General features: G+C 36.4%; 3 protein-coding genes across 6 annotated transcripts; 1 reads left to right on the top strand and 2 right to left on the bottom strand.

The window, feature by feature from the left end:
• Positions 1 to 846: 846 nt before the first annotated feature.
• Positions 847 to 3010, bottom strand: LOC120118053 (glycosyl hydrolase 5 family protein-like). Its single transcript, XM_039138198.1, has 3 exons — positions 2620 to 3010; positions 1523 to 2291; positions 847 to 1375 (listed from the first exon to the last, which is right to left on the bottom strand). The coding sequence occupies exons 1-3, from the start codon at positions 3007 to 3009 to the stop codon at positions 864 to 866; spliced, it is 1671 nt and encodes a 556-aa protein (XP_038994129.1). The 5' UTR covers position 3010; the 3' UTR covers positions 847 to 863.
• Positions 3011 to 9611: 6601 nt separating this feature from the next.
• LOC120117983 (serine/threonine-protein kinase AFC2-like) lies at positions 9612 to 14859 on the top strand. Of its 2 annotated transcripts, XM_039138133.1 has the most exons (14): positions 9612 to 9843; positions 10382 to 10568; positions 11194 to 11220; positions 11328 to 11481; positions 11571 to 11619; positions 11708 to 11822; positions 12131 to 12219; positions 12397 to 12553; positions 12632 to 12696; positions 12778 to 12875; positions 12960 to 13062; positions 13145 to 13319; positions 14554 to 14622; positions 14827 to 14859. In XM_039138133.1, the coding sequence occupies exons 1-12, from the start codon at positions 9742 to 9744 to the stop codon at positions 13292 to 13294; spliced, it is 1296 nt and encodes a 431-aa protein (XP_038994064.1). In that variant the 5' UTR covers positions 9612 to 9741; the 3' UTR covers positions 13295 to 13319; positions 14554 to 14622; positions 14827 to 14859. The 2 variants fall into 2 exon arrangements, with proteins under 2 accessions (XP_038994064.1, XP_038994065.1); XM_039138134.1 differs by lacking the exon at positions 10382 to 10568 and having other exon boundaries at positions 9708 to 9843.
• A 149-nt stretch (positions 14860 to 15008) lies between these two features.
• Positions 15009 to 19300, bottom strand: LOC120117982 (coilin-like). Of its 3 annotated transcripts, none has more exons than XM_039138131.1 (13): positions 19083 to 19300; positions 18934 to 18998; positions 18576 to 18857; positions 18257 to 18460; positions 17947 to 18016; positions 17494 to 17571; positions 16851 to 17004; positions 16685 to 16722; positions 16059 to 16256; positions 15888 to 15959; positions 15653 to 15802; positions 15332 to 15506; positions 15009 to 15256 (listed from the first exon to the last, which is right to left on the bottom strand). In XM_039138131.1, the coding sequence occupies exons 1-13, from the start codon at positions 19269 to 19271 to the stop codon at positions 15066 to 15068; spliced, it is 1866 nt and encodes a 621-aa protein (XP_038994062.1). In that variant the 5' UTR covers positions 19272 to 19300; the 3' UTR covers positions 15009 to 15065. The 3 variants fall into 3 exon arrangements, with proteins under 3 accessions (XP_038994062.1, XP_038994061.1, XP_038994060.1); XM_039138130.1 differs by having other exon boundaries at positions 15010 to 15253; positions 16685 to 16725; positions 19083 to 19293; XM_039138129.1 differs by having other exon boundaries at positions 15010 to 15256; positions 16685 to 16725; positions 19083 to 19290.
• Between the last annotated feature and the right edge of the window lie 1135 nt (positions 19301 to 20435).

The raw sequence follows: 20435 nt of genomic DNA, 5'->3' as shown, positions 1-20435 counted from the left end.
AATATTAAGGATATTTAGTCTTTAATCTGATATTTAATTAGGGAAAAATTCGGCTCTTTGATTAAACCCATAATCCCACTAACCACGTCACTTTCCATGTTCTTTAGCTCATATTGCTCATCCAAACACAAATTAGCCGTACCATATGCATTAACATCAAAAGCAGCAGTTTTCATGTTCTTTAACCCCTCAAAACCCATATTAGGTGCATTATGAGCATTAACATCGAAAGCAACTCAACAATCCATATCTGTAACTACATGCTCCCTACAATCTGTCTCTATAACATTCGTAGAGCCACTCCTCTGACAAATTGAAGCATGTGTTGCTACCCCATCACGAACTATCTGGGAACCAACTCCAACATCCCATTAGTTTACTGTCAGGCGGGTCTAGATGAGTATGTCGCTAATGGGTAGTCGATGTGGGGATGGATTTGAAAATGTACCCGCGTGGGTGGGTGTAGATTTGAAAATTTGTACACATCATGGGTGGTGAGCGGATGGTGGATTGAAAAATATTAGGTGGGTATGAGGATGGGGGAGGGGGGTATCCGCACCCGACCCGCCCGTTTGTCATCCCTAATAAGGAGCCAGATTTGGGCTCTGATCCGAAACGGCGTGGGTTCAATTCCCACAGCTGTTTTACCCTTTTTAACCCTAGATTTGATCAAATCAACTGGATTTTGTATGACCGCCACCGGTATAATTTCTTTTCATTTCTATATTATCAAAATATATAAATATAAACACAAATGTTTGATAAAAATGGTGGAACTGCATATTGAATAAATTCCCTGCCATTTCAACAGGAAATGCAAGGTATAGCTGCATATATCTTTGCCTATCTGCTTCACTGAAAAACTAAATAATAGCTTTTTGTATGGGCCCAACCAAAAGGTTCGAGACGAAGCCGGTTCCAGGTAAGTATTGCAACAAAGATTGTTTCCCACTCGACCTCCTCGTACTGTCCACAAGCTTAAACCACTGGCTCGAAGGGTCACATGTGTTACCTTTACTAATGCATTTGCAGCTGTTTGTGATGATAGTGTTGTCGGAACTTACATCTAGGCAAACGGATTTACCATCTTTAAACTTGGTCGAGAGATGCATCTTGGACTCGGATATCATTTCCCATTTCGAACTCGAGTCAGTGCACATGATACTAAGTTTAGCCGCAGTCCCGGATTCATCTGCTTCTAAGCAGAAATAAGTTCCTTTTACTACCAGAGTCTTTTGGGATGTGTAACTCCAAGCGTCGGAGTCGGTACATGAACCTAAACGCAACGGGTCGAGCAATGATTTCCGTAGGACACAAAGCCCTGTTAAGGGATGGAAGATCACTTTGTGCAGTTTAGCTTCTGATAGACCTGGACCTTTATATGTCATCGTAGAATAACAAAATATTTGCATTGAGTTTTCAGTTGACATTAAGATCATAGTATTCATTGTAAGTTCTATATTTTATCTTTTATTTTGTTTATTTCATTCGGACAAAAATGAACTATTATTTATTGGCTTACCTCGGAAAGGAGACTGGAGAGTTGAGATTCTTTGTAAGAAGCTTGAATTTCTAGTTTCGCACCAGTTGTAATTCAAGACTCCGTAGTATTCGTTTAACCCGATGACACCTTCTCTTAGATAATAGCTCCCAACAAGTGTCCACAATGCCCAGTCCAGGTCAAGTTCAGCTGCCACACCCATGAAGCAGTTCAGGTACCTATTGTCATTGACATTGATTCCCCTTTGGTCGACTCCGAACTCGCTAACGAACAACGGGTATCCTTGATCGACCAAATACCCTGATGTCCTCATCACGTTTCTTGCCACTCTGCCACACACTTCGTTCGGGTTGCCGGTCACCCATGCCTGCCCATCGGAGAAACCATACCAATGCACCTCGAATACTAGTTTTCCGTTGAATGTGAGTTTAACCGGTCGGTTTTGGATGAACGACAAATCCTTGTCGTAACTCAATCCAGAGAGTATAACGAGAACATTCGGATTTGCCGAGTGCACTGCTTCAGCCCCTTTCTGCATGTACTTATACCAATCATCTACATTTTGTTTCTGGCCTCTGAGCTCATTCCTCAAACTCATGCCGATCACATTGGTGACACCGTTGAACAAGGTGGCCATTCGAGTAAGCCCGGTGATCCATAGATCCGGGTTGAAGTACTTGTCACCGAAGAAACCATTGCCATCAAAGTTACTGCAACACCATCCGGGGGTGCTTATGTGATTGTCTAGTATGACCATCACATTGTTTTCTCCTAGGCTTGACACCACTGCCTGAATATCAATATAAATATTTTGATTTTATTATTATTTCATTTAAGAATTTCAAAAAGAATACAGATACTGTTTTACTAATATAAAAAGTAAATTGATAAATAATATTAGATTAATTTTAAGATAAATATTGTCTTAAATTTATTGGTTTGTTTGGATAAACCTTAATCAATCAATGCCGTAAAGATTGAGATAACATTAATGATGATAGCTTGGTTTTTCAATGCTATAGTTTATTTGAGAGTGGGGTCTTCCAAGTGTTCACTTTTTCTTCTTTTCTAGGCAACCTAATCGGAGAAAACAAGGACTTGAATTTTATTATCATTACCTGATAAGCTTTGATGAGGGTGACGTCGATGATGGAAGGGTTGTTGGCTTGGATTCCGGCGATGGATTCGAGGAGGCCGAGCCTTTGAAATGATTGTCGAACGGTGAGGGATGCCAAGGAGTCATTGGTGATCAAATAGAGTGGCCAAGTGAACCTAACGCAGTTGAACCCCATTGACACAACCTTCTTGACCAGCGTATCCATAGGCTGCTTGCTGAGCCCTTCGGCAAGCACCGGTTCGAGGTGCGACACCCAGTTTACACACGCTAGCTTAACGCGTCGTCCTCCCTCATCGACGATCCAACGTGAATTCGTTGATAGAGGCAGAGGCGTGACGATGGGAAAGAACAGGAAGAAAAGGAGAATGGACGAGGAAATGAAGCTTCCCATGTTTTTGTCTTGAAGGAGGGGTTGCATTGGAAAACTTGAGTGTCTTATTTATATATAGTTGTGTAGATATCGTTGTCAATAACAAAAGCAAACACACAAGGGTCGGTTTTGGAGGGAGAGAGAGCTTTTAAGTATTATTATTTTTATAGGGGAAAATTATGTAAATGGTCCTTTGATTATAATATTTTTTTGAGTTCATTGATTATGAAAAATTTAAAATTATCACCGAGTAAAAAAATAATCAATTGATTATTTTTCGACAAATTTGAAATAAAGAGAAAAAAGAAGAGGAATAGTTTAATGATCTTTTTCGATCATAAAAACCATGAACGACAACAAAAACAATGAAGAAAGGAGGCAATGGTCTAATAAAAACTAGAAGTTAAAACTTTTTGATATGTTGTTATTAATCGTCAGATCAACTTGAAATAGAACTATGTCAATCTTATGGTTAGACAATTTTTTTTCCACCATTGGGACTGATCCACACCAACACTTTCTAATCATTTATCGTAATGAAATCGAATTAAAAGTTTAGAAACTATAATACAAGATTTAAAAATTCAATAACCAAAATAAAAATATCTTAAAAGTCCAACGACTATTAATATAGTAACATTTCTTATTTCATCAAAAACAAAAGTCTTTTGAGCTTGCAAGTGCTGAATGACAAAGCTGATAATAAAACAAATGGTTAAATGGAGGAGGGGTGTATAAATTATTTTATTGGATTAATTAGCAATAAGTGACTAAATTATATAAATGGAAAAATATTTCATTAATTAATTTTATTATTAATTACACTTTATGTGTTAAATTAATATCTTAAATCCGTTCTTGTTAGTAAATGAGCATGTGGACTGTCTCCACCATCTCCACCAACTCAAACGAGACCCTGTAAGTAATTAATTACGCTAAAGCATGCACGGAGGAGACGATATATTACCCATTTCATGATTTCAATGGAAGGAAAAGCAGGTTTGGCGGTGGAACCAAATGATTGGTTTCATGCATATCTCTGCGTTCAGCATTCTGCCCTTTTGGACCATTTATGCCTCTTGTTGTTGGTGACACGCCAAGTAATGGATTCATATAGTCGACAGTAGAGACGGGCATAAAAACGAATTTATAAAATTTTAAAGATAAAACTATGTTATTCATAATTTTTTTAAATAATATTAAAATTTGAAATTTCCACGAGACAACTACCTCGACAACCCCTTTGAGCCATCCTTGATGCAAAGCAATGGGACTTTGACAAACAGGGAAATCTAAATGATACATCCCCGCTTCAGGACTCACACATACGTTTTACTTTAGGGTTAAGATATTATTATGACTGGTGCAGTGCAGACCACCTTTGGCACACTTTCAAGGCAATGCATTTCCTTTGCTTTTCATGTAGGTTATGCCATATATGTGCAAGGGTCGGCAAAATCACATTCGTCTGGTTATATTTTCGGAGATCATCTTCGGAAATTTTCAACTTTCTAATAGTTAATACCTTCAGATAGATTTTTCTGTCTGTTGGAACTTTCAAAGAGCTCATATTCTCCGAGCCAACTATAGTGCATAAACAAAACCTTTGACATATACATGAGATATATCATAGTGAAATCCAATATCTGACGATTATGTCTATTTAATCTGCTAAACTATTAATAGCTATAATGACCCTACACTTGACATCATCAGCTAAAGCGATTATAAATATCTCTCAGCTGCAGTTGAGAAAAAGGTAGAACCTAAGACTGCTCCTTGACTCTTCCTCTCATACCTTCATCTACTTTATTTATCTTTTCTCCCAAATTATTTTTTTCTCCGGCTCTCATAAAGAATCATCGATCAACGGCTGTCTTTGGATCAAATTTGAATTCTATAGACGAAAAAATAACCCTAGGAGAATATATTCTCTCCTAAACGAAATCCAATTTAATTTTATCTTAGACATAGATACTAATGGATTTGGTTTGATGCAATTGCAAAATCTCTTCTAAAATCTCTAAGATTTTATTCATATAAATCTGACCTAATATGGATTTCTAATCAATATGAGAAAGATATTACCTTGATCTCATTAATCACAAATCTCATCATACATAAAAAGAAATTCTCATCATACACAAATCTATTATTTGCCATTCTTTAATTGGTATGCTGATGTCTGTAGAAGCTCTGGAGGATGATATTGAAATTTTTATAATAATAGTATAATGTAGAGCGTAGGGGATAACGCATGACCTTTGATGTTAGTTTTGATTTGACATAGGTTATTGTGGGCAGGGATGATCATTGGTTGAGTTAGACTGGATTTTTGTTCATTTGAATCTGATTCGAATATAATATTCTTTTATTTGTTATTTGACTCGATCCGAATTTAGAGAAATTCTATCCGACCTGAAACTCATCTTAATTTTTAAGATAAAAACCCACACTTGATTCGACTTATATATATTTTTCATTTTTATTATGTAAAATAAGTCAATTACACTATTATTCTCGGTCCTAAATCCGATTTGACTTGATATAATGTGAATGCCACAATTACGTACTAAAAGAAGAACAATCTTTACTTGGTTGCTATTTGCTAAGCCTTCAAGATTCCGTCCATCGCCGATTGTAATATAAATCAGCTCTGGAACTTAATAGTATAGGAGAATAACTTATGGATCGTTTGTCGGCACGGACGTGGCCGGTGAATACGACATCGACTTGGTACTGGACAATGGCTTGTACACTACTCTCATAGTTTCCCCTTCTATGTAATGGAAGATGTAGTTGTTATGCTACGAGGAATGCATAAGAACTAGTAACCGTGGTGTTACACTTGTGTTAACTTTCGGCAGCTCTGCTTCAAGCCTTTTGTACCGAGGAATGTAAGCCTTTTGTACCCGACTCATCGGGCCGTGCCGTGCCGTGATGTATAAGCTAAAATTTGTCCTCTTTCGATACCGCAGGCTTGCAAAGTGCTGATGCCGAAGGTTCGTTTTTTTTTTGGGTACTCTGCTTATTTCACTTCAGCACCGTTTACAAGGTTCGCCACATGGCGAACTTCGAAGATCTACGTGCCGAAAATCGTCTACGATGATCCGAGTGCCTCGCAGCCTATGACTCAAACTCGGGTGGGAAAGCAATTGTGATGAAGTACATAGATGGTGGAATGCTCGATACACTTGTTAAGGCAAATGATCCTTTCTTTAAATTTTCGATTTCTCACATTGTCTATCAAATTCCAAGTGACCTCAATTATGAATTCAGTATGTTTATTTAAACATTAACCTTAAATTTATTTATTTTTTAATAAAAATCATTTCGATTCTCGATTAAAAAAAATCGATTCCAATCAAATAAGATTGAATCAAGATAGAGGAAAATTGTCATTAATAAAAATGTTAAATATTAATTCTAATATTCTATTCTATTCTATTCTATTCTATTATAATTAGTGATAATTTCATGATACTTTATTAAATATAATGATGATTTTATAATTTTAAAAAGTTTAATTATCGAGATAATGGTTTAATTATAAATGATCATGAGTTGATTAGGTTGAGTTTTTTGTTCATCCGAATTTGATAAAATAAAAACCTTTACTTGCACTTGATTCAATCAATGATTTAGGAGAGTTCCACCAACTCGAAACTAGACTCGATTTCTAGATTAAAATATGCATTTGATCTAATTGGACTCAACCTATATATATAATTATTTTTATTAGATAAATTAAAGACATAATTGAGAAAAGAAAACTATCAACAACAACAACAACAAAACCCAATTCCCATATGTATGGGCTAAGGGGGAGGTAGGGTAGTAGGCTGCCCCCAAACGCCAGGTTGAGAGTAGCTTCCGAGAAAGACCTCCGGCAGTCAGAAAATTAAAAATATAGATAAAATGCAATGCATGTATAAATAAATACATAAATACATAGCTAAACAGTATTCATATGCAGTCATTAAAATCATATGTGCGTCTGTAATGGGAATTAATCCCTGCAAAATAATCCATGCGAAAGAATCTCTGCATATAGACAGAAACATAAGACCCGACTAAATTTAAAAGAGGAAACATGAAGAGAATAATACACAGAAGTCAACGATATCAAGCCCAATTCTAATCCTTCATAAATACCAATAACAAAAACGTATAAAAAGTAGAAGTCATGGAAATTACTACAAAGGCATTAAAAGAAGACAGAGATGATACACCCTATAGATGTGACCCACATTACTCGACTACCCTAGTTTTTAGCCTCCATATTTTTCCTATCAGAGGTCATGTCTTCGGTAAGGGCTAAATCCATCAAATCAGATCTCAAGCAGTCTTCCCACTTCCGCCTTAGTCGACCTTTTCTTTCTGGCACCGTCGACTGTAATCGACTCTACCCTCCTGACCGTATCCGACGGTAGTCGCCTAAGGACATGCCCAAACCACCGTAGTCTTCCCTCCCTCAATTTTTTGGAAACAGACACCACCCCCAAGGACATCCTAATAGCAGAGTTTGTCGTCATATCCCACAGAGTCCTACCACATGTCCATCGAAGCATTCTCATTTCTACGGCCTCTATCCTCCTTACGTGATCCTTCTTGGTTACCCAACATTCTGATCCATACAACAGCGCTGGTCTTATTGCCATTCTATAAAATTTTCCCTTAAGTTTTAGAGGCACCTTCTTGTCACACAAAACTCCAGTAGCGGCCCTCCACTTTAGCCATCCCGCCTTTATACGGTGTGTAACGTCATCATCTACACCCCCATCTTTATGTATCATAGACCCTAGGTACTTGAAACAATCCTTTGAGGGGAGAACATGTCCTTCTATGCATACTTCTGCATCTTCATCGTTTTGGTTCCCATTGAAGTTTGAACATAAATACTCTGTCTTTTCAATATTGATCCTTAAACCTTTTTCTTCCAAAGCAATCTTCCAGGTAGTCAGTCTACTATTCAACTCAGATTTTGTTTCAGCAACTAGGACAATGTCGTCAGCGAAAAGCATACACCATGGTACACCGTCTGGTGTCGCACAATAGATGTCGTCCATAATCAAGGCGAAGATGTAAGGGCTAAGAGCTGACCCCTGGTGGAGTCCGATTTCCACCGGGAAAGCCTCGGTGTCGCCAACTGTAGTCATGACGTAAGTAGTAGATCATATCACGAATTGCCTGGATATAAGCAGTTGGGATCCGTCTCGTTTCCAAAGTCTTTCAGATCGTATCGCGGGGAACGCTATCATAAGCCTTCTCAAGGTCAATGAACGCCATGTGAAGATCTCCAGACTTTTCCCTATATTTCTCCATAAGCCGTCGAAGTAGATGAATCGCCTCCGTGGTAGACCTGCCTGGCATAAAGCCAAATTGGTTTTCCGAAACCCTAGTAACTTGTCTCAACCTAGCCTTTATCACCATTTCCCATAGCTTCATGGTATGGCTGAGTAGTTTAATACCTCTGTAGTTACCACAACGTTGGGGATCTCCTTTATTTTTATAGATTGGTATCACCGTAGACTCTCTCCACTCCTCTGGCATCTTGGCAGTCTCTAAAATAATATTAAAGATGTTGGTCAACCACTTAACTCCCTCTTCTCCTAGGGCCAACCACACAGTGATAGGAATTTGATCAGGACCGACAACTTTGTCCCTTCCCATCTTTCTAAGAGCCATTTTGGCTTCCTCAAACCCAATCCTACTTGTAGGGCAGTCATTGGCCGTAGTATGATAGTCGGCTGACCCATCAACGATATTATCTCTACATGTAGAGGCACCGTCATTAAATAAGCCAAAGAAGTAACTACCCCAAACCCTCTTAATATCGTGATCGTTCGCTAAAAGAACACCATTGTTGTCCTTAATAAACTTAATGTTACCTAGATCCTTTTTCCTAATCTCCCTAGATTTTGCAAGTCTGAAGATTCCATTTTGTCCTTCCTTGGTGTCTAATCTCTTGTACATTTCCTCGTATGCCTTATCCTTTGCTTTAGCTACCGTTTTCTTGGCTTCCCGCTTTGCCTCCTGGTATCTTTGTTTAGCTCTCGACCTTTCTTCGTCGTCATTGCATTGTAGAAACTCCTTGAAGCAAGTTTGTTTTGTCTTCACCTTAGTTTGGACTTCGTCGTTCCACCACCACGATTCTTTATGTTCCTTGGCCTTCCCCGTCGACAACTATCCTTAAATATATAAGAGATAACTATAACAGTTTGCTGAGTCAGTTTGAATTAAAAAGAAATATCCTAAACCTAAACTTAGTCCGAGTAAATTCACTCTTAAAAAAATTTGAACCAACTCGAACTTAAAATTTCAAAATAAAAGTTCAATCTAATAAAATTGGATCGGATCAAAAATCGTTGCATCGAAGTAAAATGCCATCCAAGTATGAGTCAATGACCTCGAGTGTATTTTATCCATTTTTTTATATTCCTAAAATATACCATCTGTCCCCCAACTCAATACTCATCGTCACCGAGAGAAAACTTGAGAAACACTAAACTCAACCACGGTTAAAATTTAAACCATAGTTAACTGACCATTGTCAAGGGAAGAACAAAAATACTAAACAAATAAACGGTCCAGATTAATCCACCGAACGAATCCAGCTGCTCACCTGAGAACTGAGATTAAGCTTGATTATTTCCTTTACATTTCCTTGCTCAGCTAAATTACAATTCGCAGGAATTGTTCTCTTCACAGATTCCATAAAATCTAAAGATCAGGGTTACTGTTTAGCTTGAGATGGAGATGGATTATGTTATCGAGTTTCCTCATATTCACATGGATCGCCATCCCATGAAGAGGCCTAGATTAGCTTGGGATTTTAATCAACCTCAGCAAAAGGTAGCTTTTTATTATTATTATTATATTATTATTATTATTATCTTTTTCAATTTTTTTTGGAACTTTCATTTACTGTCTGCTTCGTTAAGTTCCCTGCTGATTTGCTCTGATCATTAGCTTAATTATGCGAGATTTTCGCAGAAAAGGTGAATTTTTCATCTTTTGGGAGGTAAAGTTTATTTTTTTTTCAATTGGTTTTCTGGGTAAATTGATTATTCTTTTCAATTAACGTGTGAGAATAACGATATTTTTTTATGTATTGATCTTTATAACATTGAAGCATATTAGAAGTTTTCTGGTAACTTTTTGATCCTTTTGGTTATATGTTGTTAATATCTTCTTCTTTTTGTATCTCTATTATTATTGTTAGTGTTGATTCTCTAAAACTTTATTTCATATGAAAATATGTTAACTTGAGCCCGCCGGAAGATATGTTGCCCATGGTGAGACATCAAATTAGGAAATTTGATGGAAGGGGATGATAAGTTTTTGAATTACTATTTATTTTGTGGAGTGTGAATGGAATGGCTGTGTGTAGGCTCAGTCATGGGTTTATAATGGACAAGATGTTGGAAATTTGACGAGCTTTGGGCCTTCGAGGGCACACCCAGATCACACTTCTCTATTTGAAAAGGGATTAGCTCGAACAGTCTCTCCCCCTTGGCGAGATGATGACAAAGATGGGCATTACATGTTTGCACTTGGAGAAAATTTAACTTCTCGCTGTAATTACACTTAATCACCTATTGAAGAGCTTAATTCCGCATTTTGTTGTGTTCTATGGGACTGTTTTTATGATAGACTATTACAGGCTAGATGATATCTGAATACAAACATTGTAATATTGCCTCGTTTTCTTTTTGTCACTTGCCTTGATTTTTACTACCTGAAGGTTATTTTTGGATTAATTTTAGAGATTAGCCTAGCCAATGAATTTTCATATTGGCTTACAGTTATATTTTTAAGGATGCTTAAATCTCTTTTATTTCATCGTGTCATAAATTTTTGGAGTAGCTGGACCCCTTTTAGAAACTACCTTCCTGTTATGGAGAAAGTCAATTTTTGAATGGCACTAGTTCATTTTCTTTGTTGTAGCTTTTTATCTATTCCACCTCCTCAAGATAATTCTCTTTTTTAGAAGGAAAGAAAGAAAGAAGGGGATGGGATCTTTTCCCGATCCTACTACATTCAGAATCTCTGTGTTTTAGAAACCCAACATTATAATTTCCCTTCTACCATCAAACTGTTTTAACAAGATATACATCTACATTTTTAGCTGCTCTACTATTGTTTCTTCCCAAAATCAAACCTTTTCTTACAGCTTATGGTTTTTGGCTTTTGTTTTTGCAGACAAGATCTACCGAAAAGTTGGCGAAGGTAGTTTTTTACTTCGTATACTGTTCTTTCTTGCTTTGTGTTCTTGTTTTGTTGACATCTTTGTTAATGTCGTTCTTGTGTTGCTATTCATCCTTTTTATTCTACAGGCACCTTTGGTCAGGTTCTGGAATGCTTGGACAGGGAAACTAAAGAGATGGTTGCCATAAAAGTTGTTCGAAGTATCAAAAAATACAGGGAAGCTGCAATGATGGAACTTGAGGTACTTCAGTATCTTGGTAAACACGATAGGAATGGTGGTCGGTGAGTGTTACTCAAATAATTATCCCCATTTTGTCTTGGTTTTTTTGTTGTCTTTGTCTCATTGGTTGAATGGGCTTTATCTTTTGCAGCTGTGTTCAGTTACTCAACTGGTTTGATTATCGCAATCATATCTGCATTGTAAGTATACCATCTAGCACAGTATTCTTCAACATTTTGAATAGTTTAGGAGTTAAGACTTGTATGTGGATTTAAATGTCCTCTACAGGTATTTGAGATGCTTGGACCAAGCTTATACGATTTTCTTCAGAAAAATAATTATCGCCCCTTTCCGGTTGACCTTGTCCGGGAACTTGGCAGACAACTTTTGGAATGTGTAGCATGTGTGTAGATATAACTCCTGCCATCTCTCCTTTTCTTTTCGAAGTTGGTGGCGAGTAGCAATGGTTTTCTTGAGTTGCATGATCCGGTTTTTGCAACTAAAAAATTAGTTGCTGCTCCTTTTGGGCATTTTTTTGTTGTTTATTCATTCATTTATACATTTAGTAGTTTATAGCTTTATCTGTTATCACCTCATATGTGGACATTTGTTTCCCACAACATAAGACGCACACTGTTTAGGTTAAGACCACTTTTTAAATAGTAATAATTGCTTTTATCTGATTCTTATTTGCTTATATATTGTATGCAGTTATACATGATTTACATCTCATCCATACTGACTTGAAGCCCGAGAATATACTCTTTGTTTCTCCAGAATATGTGAAAATACCTGATGAGGTATATTCAGTGATCTTTGCCAATTTTTTTAGTTCTCTGTTGATAATTTTTTATGTTGACAACACAATCATTGTCTTCTGCAATCGACTGCTTCTTGCTACCAAGGACGGGAGGTGTATGACATTTATATCTAACAATCATACTCTTGTATATTTTTTGCTTAATCTATTGCAACAGGTTATCTCCTGTTCAGCAATAAGGGACACATGCCATAGGAGGTTACCAAAATCAAGTGCCATCAAGGTTATTGATTTGGGTAGTGCAGTATTTGAACACCAAGATCACAATTACATTGTCTCCACGAGGCACTACCGAGCACCTGAGGTTATTCTTGGTACGATGACATTGTCCTTTTCACTGCCCTCATGTTATCCATCTGTGAGACATAGCGTGAGCTTATACATCTTTTCAGGATTAGGATGGGGCTACCCATGTGACTTATGGAGTGTTGGTTGTATCTTGGTGGAACTTTGCTCGGTACATTTATTGTTTAAAAGTATATTATTGTGAATTTCCATGCTAGATGGTAAGGAATGGCCCTAATATTGTTGTATACAGGGAGAAGCCTTGTTTCAAACACATGAGAACTTGGAGCACCTAGCAATGATGGAGAGGGTTTTGGGTCCTTTGCCCCAGCACATGTTGAAAAGAGCGCAGTATGAACTCTTTCGGATATATATATATTCTTATGGGTGATGCAGAATTTTTATGTTGCTTTTTTTATTAACTTCTTTGTGCAGTCGACATGCTGAGAAATATGTCAAGAAAGGTAAGCTGGGTTGGCCAACGGCTGCTACCTCTACAGAAAGCATTAAAGCTGTTATAAAGTTGCCTCGTCTTCAGGTGTGTTGTTGGCGACTATGATGAATCTGTAGGTATGTTATCATCGATTCCGATTTAATGTAGATTTATATTCTTCTGGCAGAATCTGGTGATGCAACATGTAGATCATTCTGCGGGGTATCTGATTGACTTGTTGCAAGGTCTTCTTAAATTTGACCCTGGCAGTCGATTAACTGCTCGGGAAGCCCTCAGGCACCCCTTCTTCACTAAAGATCATTTCCAGAGATTCTAAGTTTTTCCCTTTCTCCCCTTCTCCAACACTGGTAGGCCTGTAAATGAACTGAACGTTCAGCGAACCGTTCATGAACCGTGCGGCGAGAAGTTCGTTTATGTGTGTTTATTTATTAAATGAACGAACATGAACAAGATTTTTTGTTCGTTTAATTAAATGAACGAACATGAACATAGGTCTCGTTCGTTCATTTACGTTCGTGAACGTTCGGTTATGTTCGTTCGGTTATGTTCGTTCGATTATGTTCGTTTATGTTCATTCATTTATGTTTAACCCAATCTTCTTAAATCAATTTTGGTGACCAATTTGTAAGTATATTAAAAATATTAATTAATATGATATTCTGATGACCAACTCCATAATTAATCTAATTTTATTTGGAGATTAAATCCAATATGTTATCCTGTGAGGCACCTCGCACCTATATTCATTTCCCTTTTTTTTTCCCAAATCCTAGTGTTCACTAGAGAGCTGAAAGCTTCAAAACAAGTTATATTATAGTGCAATATGAAGTTTTACATGTTTGTTTTCATCTCTTTCTCTGTTTTATTTGGCTTAATAGTTGATATGTAAAGTTATTGCAGGTATCTTCACATCTAAAACTCAAGAAAACATCATACTTCTTTCTAGAAATAGATGTGAATATAAAGGTAACAATCGGAAGTATACGAGCATCAGTAAAGAGAAAAATATATAGAATTTACCAGAAAACAAAACAAAGGTTTCTATGCCATTTCTGAAAAAGAGTGTAATAGGAGAAAATGATTGTTCATATGTAATCATGGACCACTAAGATAAATGTTATAGCGTTAAATTAAAGTTGTGTGAATCATTTAATATCTTTAAAAGATCGATCGAAATATTTGATATCTTCAAACATTTCATCACTGCTAATCATCTCTTACGCTATTTATTACTGTAGATTTGGTTGATTTGCATTGTCGATTATTTTTCATGAAAGAACAATGGAAGGTAGGGTCTCCAACGTTTATGTTTGTTTATGTTCGTGTTCATTTATGTTCGTGTTCGTTTATGTTCGTGTTCGTTTATGTTCGTGTTCGTTTATGTTCGTTTATTTATTAAATGAACGAATATGAACAAATTATATTCCTTAATAAACGAACATGAACAAAAAAAATTTTGTTCGTTTATGTTCGTGTTCGTTTATGTTCGTCTATTTATTAAATGAACGAACATGAACATACCTCCGTTCGTGTGCGTTCGGTTCGTTTACAGACCTAAACACTGGTTTTAATTGTGCTTGCTCAAGTATGTATATTGATGGTAGGCTTAGGCAAGAGGGGCTTGCTGTTGATGAAATTAAAATGCTAAAACTCTTCTTATTGTCAGGAAAGACCTACTCATGAACATATAGAAAAAAAAGTTAATTATAATATACCATATTGGCTTAAATCTTCGCTTTGTATCGAGTTACCTCTAAAGTATTTCTTCGAGACATTTTGCCCCTTGCTCAGAAACGTTAACTTTGTTAGAAAAAAATAACCAATCATAGTGTCGAATCTTTACCCAATTTTTATTTTTTTTTAATCTGAGTAAATAAAAGATGTACTTAAATTATTTATTTTGTATGGAGTTGTCTTCAAAAGTATAAATACTTTTTGGATTTATCAATCGGACTCGTCAAAACACGTCACCACACTTGATTTTGATTTTCTTTTCTATCTGAATAAATAAAATTGCCTTTCTCTCATCTTCAAAGGTTCAAAAACAATTCGGCAAATACACTTAAAACTGATGCTCGCAATATTGCTCAGATCCCATTCTGTGCTCTTAAGAAGGCCACGGTGGGGCCAAGGGCACTGCGTCTCAGGGCCCGATATGACCAGCCACTCCTACCCGAATTATCTGCTCCACTCCAACCGTCCTCTTTAGAGAGCTCTGCCTTCTTTGCAGTCAAGGCCTCGTTAATTTCGTCCCACACATTTACTGCACCATTAGCTGCTAGAAAACATGAAAAGGGGACATGAGTTGTAAAATCAATAACCTGATGTTTGACACGCTGAGTTTTATCCATACCTTGTGCAGTAGGTGCGGCGGAGAAGGTGGCTGCTTCCTTGCTACCATTTGGCTGTATCGTTAACGCATCCTGATCATGTGCACAATTTTCATTGCTGCCATCGGCAATTGTGTTTGTGGTGTTCGAATTGCCACGCTTGACAAGGCGGACATCAATTAGAGAGGAATAATCTATCTGAGAAAAGGAAAAAAGGCTACATTCGTAAGCTTCCTGCACTCTGGAACAAAGCATAAAAGCAACAAGAATAAAACAGCAGCTGGGACACAGGAAAACAAAGGAATCCCTCATCAAATGAGGAATGTATAGCTCCAGTTACATACCTCTAATGACCCATCTTCTCCGTAAAGAGATGTATCTGGTAGCTCAGAAGCCTCCTGATCTATTCTCTTCTCGGAAGCATTTGGATATCCTGGCACTGGTGTCAGCTTAATCGTGTTGGATTCAGCATTGTAATGCGATATTTCTCCAACCTATGAGCAGAATTAGGTAGATACAAAACTCAATACCAATAAGATTGGGAACTATAAAACAACAAAAGTTAGATAAGTGCATTACTCGGTAGGAGCAAAGCTCAGGGGTCCAAGTTGATGATAGCTCAATTAGGCGATATGCAACTAAATCTCCCTCCTGCATATATATATATATATTTAAAACAAAAAAAACATTGCTTCGATCTATGAAGAAAATTAATACAAAATAAATATAAGGCAAAATAACAAAATATACCTTAGGCGAGCTAGAATAGGTCGTAAACTTGTCAAAGTCCATGCCATCAGTTACTGTGGCGTTTTCGTTATCATCCTCCTCCATTTCAGAACTCACTTGACTAAAACTGTTATCATTCCTTCTCACACGAGGAGTCTTCTCCATACCCCATTTTTGACCTTTCTTCTTGCTGGTTATTCCATTCCATTGAAAGATTTTCTGGCCATGACCAAACAACAAATTTAACATCAATGAAAACATCAGAGCCATCTGAATAAGAACCCATGTAGGAAAATGTTAGCGCATCTACAAATGAATGAATCAGATTAGCTCTATTTCCCTCTTTTTCAAGTAAACCGTGCACCTGAAAATAAAGGAAATATGTTATGCAGATATATGTAAGCAAGAAATGCAGAAAAGTTGGTCTGATATAACCAAAATCTCATCTTCACCTCCAAACCAACCCCTCCCTCCCCTCCCCTGTCAAGATAAGATCACCATCTAATGGAAATAATCTCTGTGCCATCATCTTTCTGTTCCATAATTCCGCAGGACAGTACACCTCAAAGCAATTTCACAACAAAAAGAGAAAAAAAGAGGAGCCATGGTGAAGTTCACAAGCTATAAAAAATACCAATAAAACATACCACTGGAATTTGACTTTGTTGGACAGCTTGCTCTGCATCTTCTGGAAAACAACACATGTCAGAACATTGTAAACTATTTCTCAAGCTTTATGTTGTAATTCCAGACTGTGAATCACTAGTATCACCCGGCTAAGCCTCAAGAACTAGAAAGGGATGAAACCAATACCTTCTTCAAGGGGCTCAAAGCGAATATGTCCTGGCCTTACTACTACTGGAACCACGTTATCCTCGACAACATTCTTGCTAATTGGTTGTTGATAGTCTTTTGAAAATTTGAGGTTCTCTTTTTCAGGTGATTGCTGATCATCTTTTCCATGCAGCTGTTTTGATTGCAGCTGCAAATCAGATCAAACATAGTTATCATTATAGTCAATGATGTAGGAGTTCCTTTTTCCTAAAGGCATATAGGTATGGACAAACAAACCATACAAATGCTTTATTAGTTTACAAAATTTATGTCTTACCAAACAGTGTAAGAAATATTGCAATCAAGTGTCTGCATGCGTTCATATACTAGAATACGTAAGCTGTAACCTTTATTTTTCACCTTACTATAAACGAAAAATCACACCAACTCTCAATTACATCCATGTATAGCATGTTCATAGGCATATAAAGCCAAAATAAATAAATAAAGTATATTACTTGGCCATCTATCTATGGTAAATAAGAAAATCTCTGAATCATCAACTTGAATCATTTATGTGTAGGCATTATTTCTCTATTGATAGAACTTCTTGTCTGAAGACCAGAAAACCTGACCTTAAAAGGCCCAAAATAACTTAACAATATTTCTAAAGACTAATTACCTTCTCCTTTTCAATTTTGGCCTGCTCCCTCAACCATCGCCTTTTAGCCTTTTTGCGCCGTGCACTTCTACTAGGGAGCTGGAAAGTAAGAAATTAAACAGAAGGATTGGTTGTGTTATAACTGGAATAGGGATAGAGAAATAGGCCAGCAAGATCGGTTGACGAAACTGAAAATTATGATATTATCAAGCAACCAAGAAAGTAAAATTCTAAATTCTGAGCCAGGAAGATTAACCATCAACATCTAACTATGTTATGTGGCACGGATGTATGCATTAGGTAGCTGCATAGCCTGGGTTTATTGCTCTTGCTAACAACGGCATTGACTCTTCATGGACACAACAAACTTCATAAACCATTTTTCTAAAAGATAAGATACCATCTCAGGACATTGATGAATCTAACTAGAAACTACTAATTTATTCCATTCAAAACAATAGCGTCAATGATAACCTTTTTAACTTCAGCAGTTGTCATAGGTTCACCGTCGCCCCCTTTACTAGTATTTTGAGGCTGGGAGGACCTGTAAAACAGAATCAATCGAATGAAAAAAATACCCTTCCACAATGCAGTAAGAGAAGCAGTGAAAAGGAAAAAAAATTCTGATGCATAGGACGGGTATATCAAATTGGGTTTATTACTTTATAGTTTATCCACACACACAAGCATTTTGCACAAAAGGTGAACCAAAACCAAAATGAGTGATATAAAAATAATAGAACTCCAAACAATATTTTAACTACATTATCAAGATAGATATTACCTCCCCAAATTGGTTTGATCATCAATACTTTCAACAATTTCCGGGCCACTTGCATTCTCTGGTTCTCCCTGTATGTCAATTGGCTTGTCCTTCTCAACAACCTTTTGTTTATGAGATCTTTTCCTTTTCTTCGGACGAATATCAATTCCATCATCTCCAGAAACCGGAGATTTCTCAGAACAAGCCAATTTGTTTTTCTTCTTCCTAAAAATAAATGTAGCGTAAAGTCCAAACTAAAAATGATAAGCAATTATTAGAGCGGGTATCTAACAAACCAAGTAAAATAAGAAGTTTAATGAAATTGTATAAAGTAATTTACCTCGAGCTTGGAAGTTTATCCCGACTCTTCCTTTTCTTCGAAACCATATTCTCCATTGGTGTGCTTTCAACTTGTGCCTGATTCTCCAATGGCACAAGTTCTCGTTCATCTTCTTCCGATTCACTTTCATATCCCCCGGTTTCCTTATCAATTTCCTCATTAGCTAGAAGTTTGCCGCCATTATTCACATCAAATCTTTCTACAAATTCTGATTCTTCCAAAAGGTTGAAATCATTAACAGACTTGATAATCTCTGTCGATTTCCTTCCTTTCTTCTTCACACTGTTTTCATAATAAACAAAAAAAATAACTATACAAAAGAAAGCATGCACAACTTACAAGAGCTAAAAAGACTAACCTGACAATATCTTTATCTTTTAAAATACAAATCGATTCGAAAGGAGGCAAAGCAAAGCCATCCATCTGCAATGAAAAGTTAATGGAGTGACAAAGCAATATATGTACAAATTAGGGTACGAACAATCTGAGATGGATAGAGAGACTTACGTAGAGGATGAGGCCGTTGGGGCAAGATTCTCGGAGGTCGAAAATGTCGATAAGATCAGAGGTGAGATCGAAGATGGTTTGATGTTGGGGTTTAAGGAGAAACCAGCTTCGTTTTAGGTCTTGTTTCTTCTGCGACTTGCTGAGAATGTTCGGATCCTCGAACACCAAACGAAGCCGGCACGTCCCCATTTTCGATGACTGAGCAAATGTGCAGAGAAATAAGAATGTGAACTTCTCTGTTTGGCCTCCGTTTCATAAACCCTCCGCCGTGGTTTTGTGGTTTTTCTACTGTGAGTTAACCACTGTCGAGAATGAATGACTCATGAGTTATCTGAGTCCGCTCAAAAGGTTTTGGGCTGTCTGGCTGATGGGTCACAAAGCTGGCTCGTGGATTTATTATTTTTCTTAGGCTGAAACTCAGTATTCGAACTACGGCCCATAAAGCATAGGGTTGGTATTTGACAAAGGGATAAAAGTTGTGTAAAATACATAAATGGTCACTAAACTATGCTCAAATGATTTTTTGGGTCATTTAAGTTTCAAAAATTACAACATGTGTTATTAAACTTCACATATTTAATTTATTTTTTTAATAGTCTGGGATGATTACAAGGCAATATATGTTCAATATCTTTTATAATCATTGACAATGCGTACACGTCCTACAGACACTACTGCTCAAACACATATCCTCTAAGTATAACAACATTATTTTTTATTACTAAGGTCACTCAATGAGTTATTATATCTATTTTTTTATCTATATTACTCGTATAACTTATATTTTTTTATCCATTTTTAATATTTTAATAATTATATGGCATAATATTAGAGTGTCGTATCATCAAAAAGATTAAATAGAACAAATTATAAAATTCATTGACTAATATAGACTTAACCAAAGTTTAAAAATAGTTTAATCAAATTTTATATAAATTAATTTTAAAATAAATTAATGAGTTAATAATTTTAGATTAAATTCATAATTCACGTATAATGTAGGGAATGATGATAAAAATTGATATGTAACAAAAGTTTTTCTTGAACTACAAGGGAAATAATTAGGGGTGAATATTTTGATCTAAATTAGATGGATTTTAATTCAATTAGATTTTATAAGATTATTTTAAATCATATAAGGTCAGATTTAAAATAATAAGTATTTGACTTAATTTAATATGAAATATAATATAATTATCTCTTAAATATTTAGAAATAATTATAATAATGTATCTCTATTTTTTAATTAAATCAAAATAATATATATATTGGATCATGTCCTGGCGTTGGGGGCAGCCTACTACCCTACCTCCCCCTTACCCCATTACATATGAGAATTGAGTTTTGTTGTTG

The sequence above is a fragment of the Hibiscus syriacus genome, unplaced genomic scaffold (genome assembly GCF_006381635.1).
Source record: "Hibiscus syriacus cultivar Baekdansim isolate YM2019G1 unplaced genomic scaffold, ASM638163v2 tig00110325_pilon, whole genome shotgun sequence".
Taxonomy (NCBI): domain Eukaryota; kingdom Viridiplantae; phylum Streptophyta; class Magnoliopsida; order Malvales; family Malvaceae; genus Hibiscus; species Hibiscus syriacus.
The sequence above is the reverse complement of the archived record's forward strand: the minus strand, read 5'-3'. Positions and strand labels throughout refer to the sequence as shown.

Excerpts from the sequence above, each read along its gene's own strand:
- LOC120118053 (XM_039138198.1), bottom strand. The coding sequence starts at position 3,009 with ATGGGAAGCTTCATTTCCTCGTCCATTCTCCTTTTCTTCCTGTTCTTT. Across the intron at positions 2,292-2,619 it reads CCCTCATCAAAGCTTATCAG|GCAGTGGTGTCAAGCCTAGG; the intron begins GTAATGATAATA and ends ATTGATATTCAG. Across the intron at positions 1,376-1,522 it reads TCTCCAGTCTCCTTTCCGAG|GTCCAGGTCTATCAGAAGCT; the intron begins GTAAGCCAATAA and ends TGACATATAAAG.
- LOC120117983 (XM_039138133.1), top strand. The coding sequence starts at position 9,742 with ATGGAGATGGATTATGTTATCGAGTTTCCTCATATTCACATGGATCGC. Across the intron at positions 9,844-10,381 it reads TTAATCAACCTCAGCAAAAG|GCTCAGTCATGGGTTTATAA; the intron begins GTAGCTTTTTAT and ends GGCTGTGTGTAG. Across the intron at positions 13,063-13,144 it reads TAAAGTTGCCTCGTCTTCAG|AATCTGGTGATGCAACATGT; the intron begins GTGTGTTGTTGG and ends TTCTTCTGGCAG.
- LOC120117982 (XM_039138129.1), bottom strand. The coding sequence starts at position 19,271 with ATGGGGACGTGCCGGCTTCGTTTGGTGTTCGAGGATCCGAACATTCTC. Across the intron at positions 17,572-17,946 it reads CAACTGCTGAAGTTAAAAAG|CTCCCTAGTAGAAGTGCACG; the intron begins GTTATCATTGAC and ends CTTACTTTCCAG. Across the intron at positions 15,960-16,058 it reads CCTATTCTAGCTCGCCTAAG|GAGGGAGATTTAGTTGCATA; the intron begins GTATATTTTGTT and ends ATATATATGCAG.